Source organism: Narcine bancroftii, chromosome 2, assembly GCF_036971445.1.
Source record: "Narcine bancroftii isolate sNarBan1 chromosome 2, sNarBan1.hap1, whole genome shotgun sequence".
In the NCBI taxonomy this organism is placed as follows: Eukaryota; Metazoa; Chordata; class Chondrichthyes; order Torpediniformes; family Narcinidae; genus Narcine; species Narcine bancroftii.
In genome coordinates this window covers 325,441,914-325,456,363 of record NC_091470.1, presented here as the reverse complement: position 1 = coordinate 325,456,363, position 14,450 = coordinate 325,441,914, and the positions used below count along the sequence as shown (strand labels likewise).

The 14,450-nt window shown below is 38.9% G+C and overlaps 1 protein-coding gene across 1 annotated transcript in view; it reads right to left on the bottom strand.

Moving 5' to 3' along the window:
* Positions 1-49: 49 nt before the first annotated feature.
* The window catches only part of calb1 (calbindin 1), a 65,773-nt gene continuing 51,372 nt past the window's right edge, over positions 50-14,450 (bottom strand). The window contains exons 7-11 of the mRNA XM_069921971.1: positions 7,509-7,564; positions 7,372-7,411; positions 6,565-6,618; positions 737-808; positions 50-631 (exon numbers count right to left, since the gene is read on the bottom strand). Coding sequence (XP_069778072.1) covers positions 518-631; positions 737-808; positions 6,565-6,618; positions 7,372-7,411; positions 7,509-7,564 — 336 coding nt within the window. The 3' untranslated portion in view covers positions 50-517. The remainder of the gene's footprint in view (positions 632-736; positions 809-6,564; positions 6,619-7,371; positions 7,412-7,508; positions 7,565-14,450) is intronic.

Below are 14,450 nucleotides of genomic sequence, written 5' to 3'. Positions count from 1 at the left end.
TCTTAACTCATTGATCAATTATGTAATTCAAAAAGTTTTAAGCAGATTATATAATTTTACTTGTTCTTTGATTCCATCTACTTTAAGACTTTTTCTTCCCCAAAAGAAGTGTACACCATACTCAAAGAAAGGTATATAGAACAGTTTTTGAAAATCTTTTACAGCATCAATTTTAAAATCATTAATTGTGCAAGGTATCTTTATAACATCATTACTTTATTAAACAGCCTAGAACTGTTTTGTAAACATTTATTAACACCTCTTTCACTCCCAGACAAAACAACTGTTTTATACCGCATTTCATTATCATTTGGTAGTATATTTTATTACAGTATATGAATTCTGTAGATACAAAAGCAATAAATTACAGAGTATAGATACAACAGATCAGAAAGAATGTGCTGCACATTCTACAGATTAATCTATATGCATACAGGTAGAAGGAAAGCATATCCTACACCCTTTAAGGACACAGCTATCTTCACAGAAATCACAAACACACAGGAATGCAAGATATTTAAAACTCTTCAGCACAGAGGATCAGTGCCAAGTCTTTCCGAAAGAGTTTTCCTCCATCAGACAAAGCCATGATGTTTTTTTTGTATGTTGTAAGATTCTCAATGTCTAGATCCTGTATGTTATAATCAGTCATATAGTTAACTAAATTTCATGAACAGCATTTAGAATAAAGTCTCCATTTAACTCTAAAGTTAGTAATTTTGTATTGAGTTATTACCTGTTTGTTCTTTTCACAGAGATCCTTTAGCATTGCATCTAATTCATTTTCATCTATATAGCCACTGCCATCCTAAATAGAAAAAGGTACAAGTTTAAGACCATTTTTTAACGTTCTTTATAAAATACAATTCTAATTAACATTGCCCAACTGTTTGGGTTCGTTACATAGGGATTCTTTCTAAAATATTAAATCTTTCCATATTTATTGTTATTTGGTGAAAATTCACTCTTCAAGAAATAGGAAAGCACTGTTTAGTCTCTCCATAATCTGTCATATATTACTACAGCATTCATAATTGGAAGTTTTATTTTCTCTGATCCTCTATTTCAGGGGTGTCAAACTCAAATTCACGGAGGGCCAAAATTAAAAACTTGGACTAAGTCGAGGGCCGAACTAAATATTTATTGAAAATTTTCAACAACATCTGCATGTTTTCTCTTCTTTCAACATATGTAATGTTAAACTTTTTCTTATTAAAATAAATGTTTAATAATAGTTTTGGATAAACTCTTTCCAGAAGCATTAACAAATGAGAAATAAAATATTCAATAAATAATATTTCTCAATAGAGGATTTGTCAAATGTTGCTAGTGTGCTGTCGAATAGTAAAATCTGAGGGCTATTGAGAATGTGGGAGAATAACATGATTCCTGAAACAATCAAATGGGTGACTGATTGTGGGCATGAACTCTAGCAGGGTTATTTGCCATGCCCTTTTTCCATTGGTACAGATATCCTTTGATTTACACACTTTTCAAGTTTTATGCCTAATGAGCTTGTATCCAGGTGCAGGACCATTTTTAACCAGGAATATATTTATCACTGACATGAAACTATTGGAAGATCGTTTTATCCTGAGATTAAAGTTCATAATACTTACTCAGGCCTGTGTGCGGGAGGGCGGGGTTTGCGGGCGATCGGGTTGGACAATGACAGTACGGGGGCATCGGCTCTCGCTGCAGGGCAGCATCTCGGTGGATCAGCGGCCCCGTCATCGTGAGTCGCGGGTCGGCCTGCGGCAGGGAGGGGGAGTGGGCAACAGTCCTGGCGAGGTCAGGCCCCCCCTGAGTTTCTCCCGGACCCCCCTTGACCTGCTGAGTTTCTCCCAGACCCCCCTTGACCTGCTGAGTTTCTCCCGGACCTCCCTTGACCTGCTGAGTTTCTCCCAGACCTCCCTTGACCTGCTGAGTTTCTCCCGGATCCCCCTTTGACCTGCTGAGTTTCTCCCGGACCCCCCTTGACCTGGTGAGTTTCTCCCGGACCCCCCTTGACCTGCTGAGTTTCTCCCGGATCCCCCTTTGACCTGCTGAGTTTCTCCCGGACCTCCCTTGACCTGCTGAGTTTCTCCCGGACCCCCCTTGACCTGCTGAGTTTCTCCCGGACCCCCCTTGACCTGCTGAGTTTCTCCCGGATCCCCCTTTGACCTGCTGAGTTTCTCCCGGACCTCCCTTGACCTGCTGAGTTTCTCCCGGACCCCCCTTGACCTGCTGAGTTTCTCCCGGACCCCTCCCCCTTGACCTGCTGAGTTTCTCTCGTACCCCCCTTTGACCTGCTGAGTTTCTCCCGGATCCCCTTTTTCTTTCCGTGCCGATGTCCCAGGACCTTTCCAGGGCAGTCTCCGCGCTCAGGACTGCGCTGGGATCCCGGTCAGCGGTGGAGGAGCAGGTGAGCGCGGCTAATCCCGATCCAGCCCACGCCACTCCCGCTCTCCACGTGTACTCCGGGCACCCGCCGCTGGTCCGGTGGGAAGGCGCAGGGCGGCCGGCGGCCCCATCGCCCGGCGGGGAGCCCCAATCTTCCCTCCGATGTCCCGACTCCATCTGCAGCTCCAAGAAACGATGTGCCACTGGGGTTCCGGGCACTGGGAAGTGGCCTTGGCTTCCCCTGACACCGGCCAGGCCGTGCTGCGGTGGGGGGATGGGCGGGGGGACATGACAGCGTGTTTATAAAACCACCCACCACTACTTTTCAAGGACCAGGATTTTTCTCTCTCTCTCTCACCCCGGGACACAGCTGTGCATGCGCTATACTGGCGCGGCGGCCAGCGGGCCACCTCTAATACATTTTTGATATGATCTTGCGGGCCAAATATAATTATATCGTGGGCCAAATTTGGCCCGCGGGCCAAATATAATTATATCGTGGGCCAAATTTGGCCCGCGGGCCAAATATAATTATATCGTGGGCCAAATTTGGCCCGCGGGCCAGAGTTTGACATGTGTGCTCTATTTAAAGGAAAAATGGTCTTTTGGAAATCTCTTATAGGAAGCATGTTTGGATTAATGTTGAAAGCTGCTTTGGAACCCAGGAATTAATTGTAATAATCAAGCTCATCCCAGACTGATGAAGAGATAAACATATATTTGAAGAACTGTGTTCGTGCAGATTCAAACGAAATAAACCTGATTGTGTAACTCATGAGTGTGTGATAAATACAATTAAAATATAAACATCTTTGGATTTGTATAAAACTGAATATTGAAATGTTATTAACAACTATTGTAATATCATCATCTAATAAACTACATAACAAGCAATATAACTAGTAAGTATTAAAAACATCTATGTTGCTTTCCACAAAAGTCTCAAATATACCTCAAATTGGTTAAAGGATGTGTTTTTTTTTAAATTTGCCTTTATAATTCAACTAAGCAATATTCAGCTAATGGATCCTATTTGTGCTAACAATTAAAATATACATGTATAGTATATTTGCATATATGCTTGTTTAAATGTATCAAGACAGTCATTAAATTAAATCAATGTTATTGTAAATTTGCACTGTGCCTTTATGCATTAGTAATGGTAATCTCACTCCCAAGTACATGCAGGTCTATATTTATTTATTAAAAGTGATTTCCTAACTATGCCTTTGTCTGTAAGGTCAAAATAGGAAACATACTAGCATGGGTAGAGCACTGGCTGATTGACAGGAACTAGAAAGTTGGAATACAAATGATAATATGGGTGGCACAGTGGTTAGCGCATTATCTTTACAGCACCAACAATTGGGATCAGGGTTCAAATCCCATGCTGTCTGTAAGGGTTTGTACGTTTTACCCGTGTCTGTGTGCGTTTTCCCCGGGGTGGGGGGGGGACCTCTGGTTTCTTCCCACCATTTGAAACGTACAAAGAATGTAGGTTAACTGGACTGCACGGGCTCTTGCACCAAAATGGCCTGTACCTGTGCAGATGGCTATAAAACAAATTCTGATTGGTTTCCAGTTGCTAGTGGTGTTCCACAGGAGTCAGTGTTGGGGCTGTTTTTTTATGTTGTTAGAATGATTTGAATTATGGAATGAATGGCTTTGTGGCAAAATTTGTGGATAATAAGGTAGGTGAAGGAGCAGATAGTAGAGAGGAAACATGGAGATTGCAGAAGGACTCAGACTAGGAGAATAGGCAGAGAAATAGCAAATGAAATATAATGTCAGAAAGTGTATAGTTATGCACTTGGGTAGAAAAAAAATGAATGAGCAGACTATTTTTTTGAATGGGGAGAAAATTGAAAATGTCTAGATGGAAAGGGACCCGGGAGCCTTCGTGCAGGATAGCCTGAAGGTAAACTTGCAGGTTGAGATGGTGAAGAAGGCAGATACAAAGTTGGCATTCATTTCTACATAAATAGAATACAGGAGCAGGGATGTGATGTTGAGCCTTTATAAGGGACTGGTGAGACCTCACTTGGAATATTGTCAGCCGGTTCGGGCTCCTCATTTTAGAAAAGATACTGACGTTGGAGAGGGTTCAAAGGAGGTCCACGAGAATGATTCCAAAATGAAAAGGTTATCATACGAAGAAAGTTTGACAGCTCTTTACCTGTATTCATTGGAATTTAGGAGAATGAGGGGGGAATCTCATTGAAATATTTCAAATGTTGAAAGGCATAGACAATAGATATAGAAACATTGTTTCCATGGTAGGAGAGTGTAGGTTTTAGGACAAGAGGGCACAACTTCACGAATAAAGGGCATCGCTTAAAGCAGATGCTTAGGAATTTCTTCACCAGAGGATGGTAAATCTGTGGAATTTGTTGGAGGCCAGGTCATTGGGTGTAATAAGCAGAGATTAAGTTCTTGTTTAGCCAGAGCATGAAATGTTATGGGGAGAATTCCAGACATTGTGGCTGAGTCAGAAAATGGATCAGTTTATGATTTAATGGTGAGTCTGTTTCTGCTCCAATATCTTATGGTCTAAACAGACAAATAGCAAAATTATAAATTGAGAGAAATAATTAAATTGTATGAACTAAAAACTTGAATATAATTGTGTATTGTATTTCAATGTTGATGGCATCAAATTAAATTTTTACTAAATAATTAAGAACTGGTAGACAACATAAAAATTAACTATCTGATTTAATTGCACAACTAAGTATGATCCTCAAATTCAGGGTATTGCTTTGCCAAATTTACAAATGCACAGTGACATGTTGCATTTAAGTGAATGCCTTAAAGATAATTAATTTTAGGTCTTTCAGAACTGCAATCTATTTGAAAACTGGTGTGGTGGAACCACTGTTAATACTGTTTGCATGGGTATGCCTGCCCCCCCCCTCCCCCCCTGATCCCCTAATAAAAGCAGCAACATTATTAACCTCTCCCCCAGAACAAGCTCTGGTCTCGAGTCAGCAACATGAGATGTACTTCTGTTTATGGTAATAAAAGCTTATCAGTCAGGTAACTTCTAGACTTTGGAGTTATTGATAGTATAATCAGCTGGCTTTGAGTCAATTAAGATAGGATTCAGAGTACATTCTATTGCCTTTAGAAGCTGCTGTTCTATTCCATAAGAGGATGCCTTACCAATCTCAGTTCTGGTTTCCCTTCCTATCCCCCATATACCTTGATTACCTCATTATCTAAAACTATCATTAACAGTCTTGAATATACTCGATGATGAGACACTAAACATCCCACTGGAGTAGAAAAATACATGGATAATTTTTCAAAGAAACCACGTTATCCTTGACATGAATAGTTAACCCTGTGTAAGTTCATGCCTCCCCCCCACCCCACCCCCAAACTACAAGACAATATATGACAATGCTTGTGCTCCAATAGAAGCATTTACTGATAAATATACAAGTTTACTATGTATATGCAACATTTGTTGGCCTTAAAGAAGCAATGCAATTGGAATGTATGGCAAAGTAATTTTCTCCCCTCCAAAATGTGCTGCAGAACAATATTTATTTCACACGTGATATGCAAAATCTCTGTCACTTGATTAATAACAACTGGATGTTACTTTGGCTTTTCTAAGCTCATTTACATCCAGTATTACAACTTTTACTTCAGATACAGAAACTTGAAGACTTTACACTGCTTTTGCAGTAACACATTGTAGGTCAAACCTCCCCTTAGTTAATAAATCAGTACACCACTATATGAAACAATGCATGGAACAAACAAAAATTATTAGTAAGTGCACAAAATACTCACTTGGTTGTGGACATCAATGCTTATTACCAAGTGGCTCAATAGCAATCCCACTGGCTGAGTCCTGAAGGGTATGGCTGCCATGTTTGACTCAGTGGCACGAAACACAATGGGGGTCTAGGATCAATGTTGAGGACCTTCAGGTTACTCCCATCTTTCTATAAATCATTGTAGTTTCTCAGTTACATCTGACCCCCTCCCCAAAACAGCAGATGGTAGGTCTTTCCTGTCATTGGGTTAGGATGCAGTATGTATGTAGGGTTTGTGAAGGAGGGGTATAGCACAATGCCTGAGTGCATCTGTCAGGTTGCTTGACTGATCAGTGGGATAGCATGCTCAATCAATTTAGACAACAATTAAAATATTACTTTCTTGAAAAATTACCTGGTCATAATAATCAAATATATCATTAAATTCTTTTGAAGACATATTCACCCCCTAAAAAAAAGGAAAAAAAAAATCAACACTCATGCAACAAAGAATTCAATCAATATGTAACAGGATCATTTAAAACTTATGAAAATATATATGTATAGTCTGGTGACAGCTGAAAGTGATTTGGAAATTATTGAGAGATTATTGGTGCAGTTAAAACAAATAATTTGTATTGTGCTTCAGTGATACTTAAAGGAGGCCAGGAAAACGTGAACTGGTAAAATGGAGAAAGAACAACTGCTTCGAGTGAGTTGTGTGTCAATAGATTGGTTTTGTTTTGTACTATGTTTCTGAAGCATGGGAAAATATGTGATTAGTTTTTCATGCTACAGCCAATTACCGGTATATACGTTGTAACTAGTTAATGATAGAAATGGTAATCTGGCATCTATACCAAAATAGCCAATAGACGGATAATGATTTTCCTTGAGATTTCTTGGTGAAATGGTATTCAAAGTGTTATGAGCACTTGTAAATCGTAGCAGACTCCTGCCCACCAAGAGAGAGAAATTGCAGACCTCCAACAAAATTAAATCAATAAATAAATTTCTGGCATAACAAAGTGATAAAATTAGGAGGAGAATCGTGCATATCATGAGCTATTTGCAGTTTAATGTGTCCTGAGAAGTTGAAGATAAAGGTTGGAATTATACAATATAATGACCAACATCCCATTTGCTACAGTGCACCAAATCCTCTATCCTTGGGTATGTTTGGATTTTTTTTTCATCTGTGAAACATGTAAATAGTACCCACCTGAAATTTGAGGAGAAAATTCTCTTTGTCAGGAAGTAGCCTATTCAAAAAAATTGGCATATGTAGTTTATCAACTTACATTGCATACATGAAGCTATTGATGCAAATAAATAAATTGTATATTCAAAATTAACTACCTGGCCATTTCTCCCAGTCCCAGCTTTCCATCATTATTTGAATCAAACAGTTTGAGCTGAAAGAAAAATAAAAAATGAAATTTTCATAAAGTAGACGACATTTCACCTATTCATAAAAAAATAAATCTGGTCAGATTTTCAAAAAACAGCATAATGCATTTTGTAATACAAAGGATTTTTCTGTACAAGAGCACACTTCCAAAAGAAATCACTAAGATTAATTGATCATAATTAATCAACTTGATGTTTAGAATTTACCTTATTATCATTTACATGTCAATGAACAAGTGTGCAAATAATTTATTCCATTTAGTTATTTTTAAAATCTCAGTACTAACCTCCAATTTATTAATCCCAAGTCGTCAGTATTGCATTATTTGTGAACACGGTGGCAGATTTATGGACAGCAAAATATTAATTTGATTACAATGTTTACACCTGACATACAGTATTCAGCAGGTATTCAGTCAAGTTTACTGTCATCTAATTGCATAAGTACAACCTGACGAAACAGCGTTCTCTGGTTCTTGGTGCAAAACATGCATACACAACCAGACCTAAGACACATACAAACAAAATGCATACAGGACAAATGAAAGAATATAGTCTTACAAACAAATCTGTATGAAGTTGGCACCATAGATGGATTAATTTTCTTCATTTCCTATGCAGAGTCTGTCATTTAATTGTCGCCAATTTGCTGCTTTTCTATTGTATTCAGGTCAAAAATTATGTGTGTATGCAGGGCCTGGAAGGTGGGGAAGAGGAACATAATTCATCTGGAACATTAAATGTAAGAAATCAAAGCAAATGTGGGCCATGCCTGTGTAAGTCCATCTCATTTTGTAAGACATAGAGCATGGTCATAGGCCTTTCCAGTCCACAAGCCCATGCTACCTAAAGAACAATCAACCGACAATTTAAAAGGTGGGAGGACACTAGCACCCAGAGGAACACCATAGAGAAACAGGGAGAATGTGCTGGATTTGAATCCGGGTCGCTGGCACACTATAATAGTGTTGCCCTAACCGTTAATCTCCATCACATTTTGCTCCTTTGCCTTGATTCCACTGTTCAAACTATATCAGTTTTGGTCACCCAATACTTCATTACTCAGCATCCACAACTCCAAAGAAGTGAATTCCAAATACTCAAAACCCTCTGCGAAATATCTCCTCAAATCCATCTTGAGTGGTTGATTAATTCTTCTTGCATTATGTCTTTGCTTTTAAATTTCCACTGCAAGGGGAAACATCCCCCAGAGATTTTAGAATCCAGTCTGCTATTTTTATCTTCGAAAACGACCTCTCCTGGGTCTTGGTCCTCGGAATTGTCACTGCAAGTGGAGTAGATGTCAATATGATAACCAAAACTGATGTGGTAATCGAGGTGTGGTTCTACCAAATCCTTGACAGTTTTAACAAGATTTCCTTGTGCTTCGACTCCTCTATTGCTGAGGGGTTACAGTTAAATAGGGCTGGCTTTACATGGCATATATGGATTAATCATCACCTAATTTGCAGATTATTTTATCAAAAAATTTATGAATAAATGATATCTGAAAAGAAAAAGCCATCAGATGTGCAGATTGTGAAAAAGGTGTAAAATGAATTTTCATTTATGTCCTCACAATCCTAGCTCCTGCACAAAATCATATTTTCAGGTGTCCAGAATTCATAAAATATGACGCTTCTCTTTTGTTCACGTCACATAAAGTGGCACAAGACATTGGTTTAGTATGCTATAGACTCAAAAGCTGCTTTTATACTCGTTTTTGATTTAAGTTTTCTCTGACTGCTCTAGTTTCCTTCCACCTCCCGTTGATGTGTGGTTGTTTGTCATTGTAACTTTTACGCAGGTGAGTGGAAGAATCTGAAGAGAATGTGGGATGAATAAAAGGTGCAAGTAATAGAATGTTTAAAAATGGGTTATCAGTTGTTGGTATGGGCTGGATGGTCTATGAAACTAAAATTGAACTAACTACTTGCTTGCACACTTGTTACATTATTTTCTGACGACATATTGCTTTCCCATTTCACAGATCATTCCCATTAATGCTAAACTCTCATTTGTTTCCCCTCATCCCCAGTAATCTTTCACACCTCTACTCTTCAAGAAATGAATTCTAAAGACTCAAGGTCCTTTGGAAGGATAAATCTTACCTTATCTCTGACTAAGGTATTACTCATTTAAAACAGTTATCCCCCAGTTCAATATTCTCCCAAGGAAACAGCATCTTGTCATCTTCTGGTATCTACACGTTTCAATAAGATTCCTTCTAACACTATTATCTTTCTTCTTGAAAATTTTATTTATAGCTTTACAGACTCTTATTAGGCAAGTATTATAGGGGAATAATCCTCTCCTTTTACAGGTCATTGTTTGGTGAGTCCTCTTTTTTCCCTTCCCACCCCCCCCCCACCCCCCAATCCTTCACCCTTCCTCCCACTTCAACCCAGGTAAAAGCATAAAAATCAATTATTAAAAATAACAATGAGGGAAAATAAAAAGGGGGGGGGGGGGGAGGAGCCAGGACTTCCAAATTGTCTCCTCATTCTCAGTATTTCAGGGCTTGTGTGTTCCTGTTATTCACTGTATTCCTATTGAGAAAGGCCCTGGGGAGGCTAATCACACCTGCATTTTGACATGTTGCAAGTATAGCTGCCACACCTCAATGAATCTGTCATATCTCCCTCTTAAGTTTTTCTCAAGGGAACACAGGTCTTCATCGCCAGGTTTCATTTTGTTGTGCTTAGCTGAGAGTCAGATTTTCAGACAACCATTATGCATTTCCTGGCCATCGCCAAGGTGACCTTCATGAATTGAATTTGGTGTTTGAACAATCTTGGACTCACATCCATAATATCCCCCAGCAGAAACAGAACTGGATCCTGCAGATACTCCACCCCTGTAATTTTTTTCAAGATGTCCCCTAATTCTACCCAGAAAGGTCTCATCTTGGTAAATAGCCACGTTGAATGCACAGAAGTACCTGTCTCGACGCCACATCTAAAACACAATTCAGGAGTTTCTGGTTTAACCTTATGCAATTTTGTGGCTTAAGGTATAGCTGGTGCAAAAAATTATATCTGGCATTAATAACCACCTTCATGCTGTCCTGGCAGAAGTTGGACCAGCATCATTCAGGAATTGTTGTTCCTTGATCTGACTCTCATCTTTGCCTTGCTTTATGGAGACCCGGTTTCGGGCTCTTGTTTTAGAACATGAGATATATAGCTGAAATGAATTTGCATGCGATCCACCCCTTCGAATTGGAGCCTCCATGTCACTACACAGCGGCAGGGCCATAGATGGACCGAATTTGTCCCTCAAAGAGGATCTTAATTGAAGATAGCAGAAGAATGTCTTGTTTGTCAAGTCAAATTTGTTTGTTAATTATTCAAATTAATTTCATAAGTGTCCTCGATACACCTGATCCCTTTCTGGTACCAGGTATCCAGGATCTTGTTACCCATAGTAATAGGGATTAATTTGTTGTGGGTTAGGGCCATTTTAGGAGACAACCCTAAATTAACCCAATAATCTGTTTGGATTCTATGCTTTAGTATTGGGTTGTCTGCTTATTAGAATTACTGAGCCTCAATTGGAATCCCTATTGATAGTGTTTTTCACTTTCTCTGCTATACTTGCTTGATCCATGTGGTCAATATCACCATCTGTATATATTTTTTTCTTTTTAATTTTTTTAATTGATTTTATATATAAAAAAAACAAGCTAGTACATAGTTTATATGGAATTTAAAACGTAAGTAAGAAATTACACAATTCAATATATTGCATTGCATTCATAACAACATCGCAAAGGTAAATATACAAAGACAAAATTTTTTTTTAAATCAAATGTTAATCAAAACCCCATCCCCTTAACAACATTGCATGGCAAAAAGAAAACAGTAAACCACTCTTAAAAGTGAATATAAAAAACCCAACAAAACTCAAATTATAAAATATATCTAAAGATTGTGATAATAATTCAAAAATGGTCCCCACAACATTTGGAATCTCATGCTAGAATTATTGGTTAATATTCATTTTTTTCTAAACTTTTCAGCCACTAAGCATGAGTAGGGCGGGGTAGCGTCCTTCCACCTGAGTAATAGGTCTAGCCAAAAGAGAACTACATGTACTGAATTCTCTTTTTTTTTTAAAAAAAAAGATACTTGCAAATCAGGCATTTTCTATGATCTCAAATGCCTGGTTTTTCTAGTGCATCAGATGTGAATGTCGTGGATAGATTTTTTAAGTTACAACCTTTGTGTAAAGGTTTAATATCCATTATATATAATGAAATGGCTAACCTAAGGCCTGCTCCAATACTTAAAATTAAAAATGCTTGGGAATAGGATTTAAATTTGACAATATCGAAAGAAATCTAGGATTCAATTTTAGGTTAGTTAATACTATGTCATTATGTGCCCTCCATTGTTTATTACAATGTAAAGTTGTACACAGGGCCCATTTTTCCAAAGACAAATTATCTAGTATTTAATCAGAGGTAAACTCGTGTTGTGATAAATGCAAGAGAGATGAGGTCGCTTTAATTCACATGTTTTGCTCCTGTCCTGGAAGGAGTTTTTCCAAACTTTATCTTTAATTTTAGATATAAATTTAGAATCAAACCTTTTGGTAGTTCTTTTCAGTACAACGGAGAAGGTGATGTTGACTCCAAATGAATATCATATCTTGCCAACTGTATCTTTCAAATAATTCTCATTTCTTTCATAATTATCAAATTCAAATGTCACAGTAACAATAATTATGTGGTATTTAGAACACACAAGTTTGATGTGACAGGGTAGCGCAGATATCCTTTCAAAGTTCAGACTTATTGTCTACATACATGGCATCATTATACAACCCTGATATTGTTTTTCTTGCAGGCCAGGCAGAATTTCCACTTAACAGTAAAGCAAAAAAAAACTGTACTCAAGAAAAGATACATGTAGAAAAAGTGAGAAATGTAAAGATGAAGGAATTGCAAGTAAACTCTGTTTATTATTGAATATTTATTTTCTGTATTTCAATGAGTGAAGTAAGAGTCCTTAAATGGAAGAAATGAGAACAGAGCATGTCCTAGGTGGTGTGAGTCCTTGATGATTGCAGCAGTATTCCATGTCAGTTTCCTAAAATGCAGGGAGAGTTTACCTGTAATGTACTAGATTGTGTCCACTACCTTTTGTAGGGCTTTCTGCTCAAAGGTACTGGCGCCCCTATACCAGGTTGTGATGCAGTCATTCAGCACACTTTCCACTGCACGTGGGAAAGTTTGCCAAGGTTTTCAATGTCATACCAAACCACCGCAAACTCCTGAGAAATTAGAGGAGCTAACATGTTTTCTTCATGAAGATATTGTTGTGCTTGGTTCAGGAAGGTTTTCCAAAATAGTGACTCCCAGGAACTGAAGTTTGCTAATCCTCTCCACCTCTGATTCCTCAATGATCACTAGATTGTACTCCTCTGGTTTTCCCCTCCTGAATTCCACGATCAGCTCCTTGGTTTTGTTGACATTGAGTGCAAAACATTGTCGTTAGACAACCATTCAGCCAGGTTTCCAATCTCCCATGTGTATGCTGACTCATCGCCCCTTTTATACAAACCACTACCGTGATATCATTAGTAAATTTGTAGATGGGTTAATGTGGTACTGAGCCACACAGTGATATGTGTAAAGTGAGTGGAACAGGGCTAAGGACACAGCCCTATTAATGATAGAGATAATTGTAAAGTGAAATGGCTGCAATAATAGTAGAGGAGATGTTCTTACTAATCATCAGTAATTGTGGTCTGAGGTGAGTAAATCCAGGATCCAATTTCACAGTGGGGTATTGTAGTCCAGTTCTTAGAGTTTGCTGATCATTGTTGAGGGGATGATGGACTGTAGTCGATAAAGTGCATCCTGGTATGTGCATCTTTGCTGCCCAGGTGTTCCAGGGTCTTGTGTAGAGCCAGTGAGATAGCATCTACCATAGACTTGTTGCTGAGGTAGGCAAATTGAAACAGATCAACATCACTGCTCAGACAGGAGCTGATAGGCTTGAACAGCAGCCTTTCACTCTTTATCACTGTGGATATGAGTGTGACTTGTCAGTAGTCATTTAGGCAGGCTACCTCATTCTTCCTGGGCACCTGTATGATTGAGGTCTGTTGCAGTGTGATGTTGAAAATATCCGTGAATACATTTGCAAGTTGGACAGCATAGGTTTTCAGCACCTGGCCAGACCACATGTTTTCCTTGTATTCAGTCTCCTGAAGGTAGCCCACATTTCATCCTCAGATACTGATAGTAGAGGACCATCAGGTGACATGGGATGTGCAGTTGCTCTCCCTTGTTCTGATGGTCAAATCGGGGCATAGAAGGCATTGAGTTCATCTAGAAGTGAAGCTTTGCTGTCTCCTACTGCACCGGATTTGGTTTTGTAGCAGGTTATGTCATTTGGGCCTATCACAGCTGGTGGGTATCCTTTGTTGCTTCCATTTTCTTCAAAAATCTCAATTTCACCTGGTGGATGGCTTTTCATAGGTTAGACCTGATCCTTGTGTAGTGTTCTGGATCTCTGGACCTAAATCTCTGGATTTTATTTTTCATCCAGGATTTATGGTTAGAGAATAGCCTGAACAATTTGGCGGGGACACACATCAACAGCTGTTTTCATAATGTCTGTAACGACACTGGTGTAATAATTCAGATCCTCAGTGGAGTTCCTGAACATCGCCAAACCCACTGACTCAAGGCAGTCCTGTAACCATTCTCCAGCTCCTTTTCTGGACCATCTCTTTTTTTGGTCCTGTCTGTATGCAGGCAGAGAGAGTGATCTGACGGTGGGCCTTCCTTTAGTGTAGCAGTGATCAAGTGTGCTGGGACTTCTGGTATAGCAGGCTACATGCTGGTGGTAATTGATAATTCAGACATGGATCAACAAG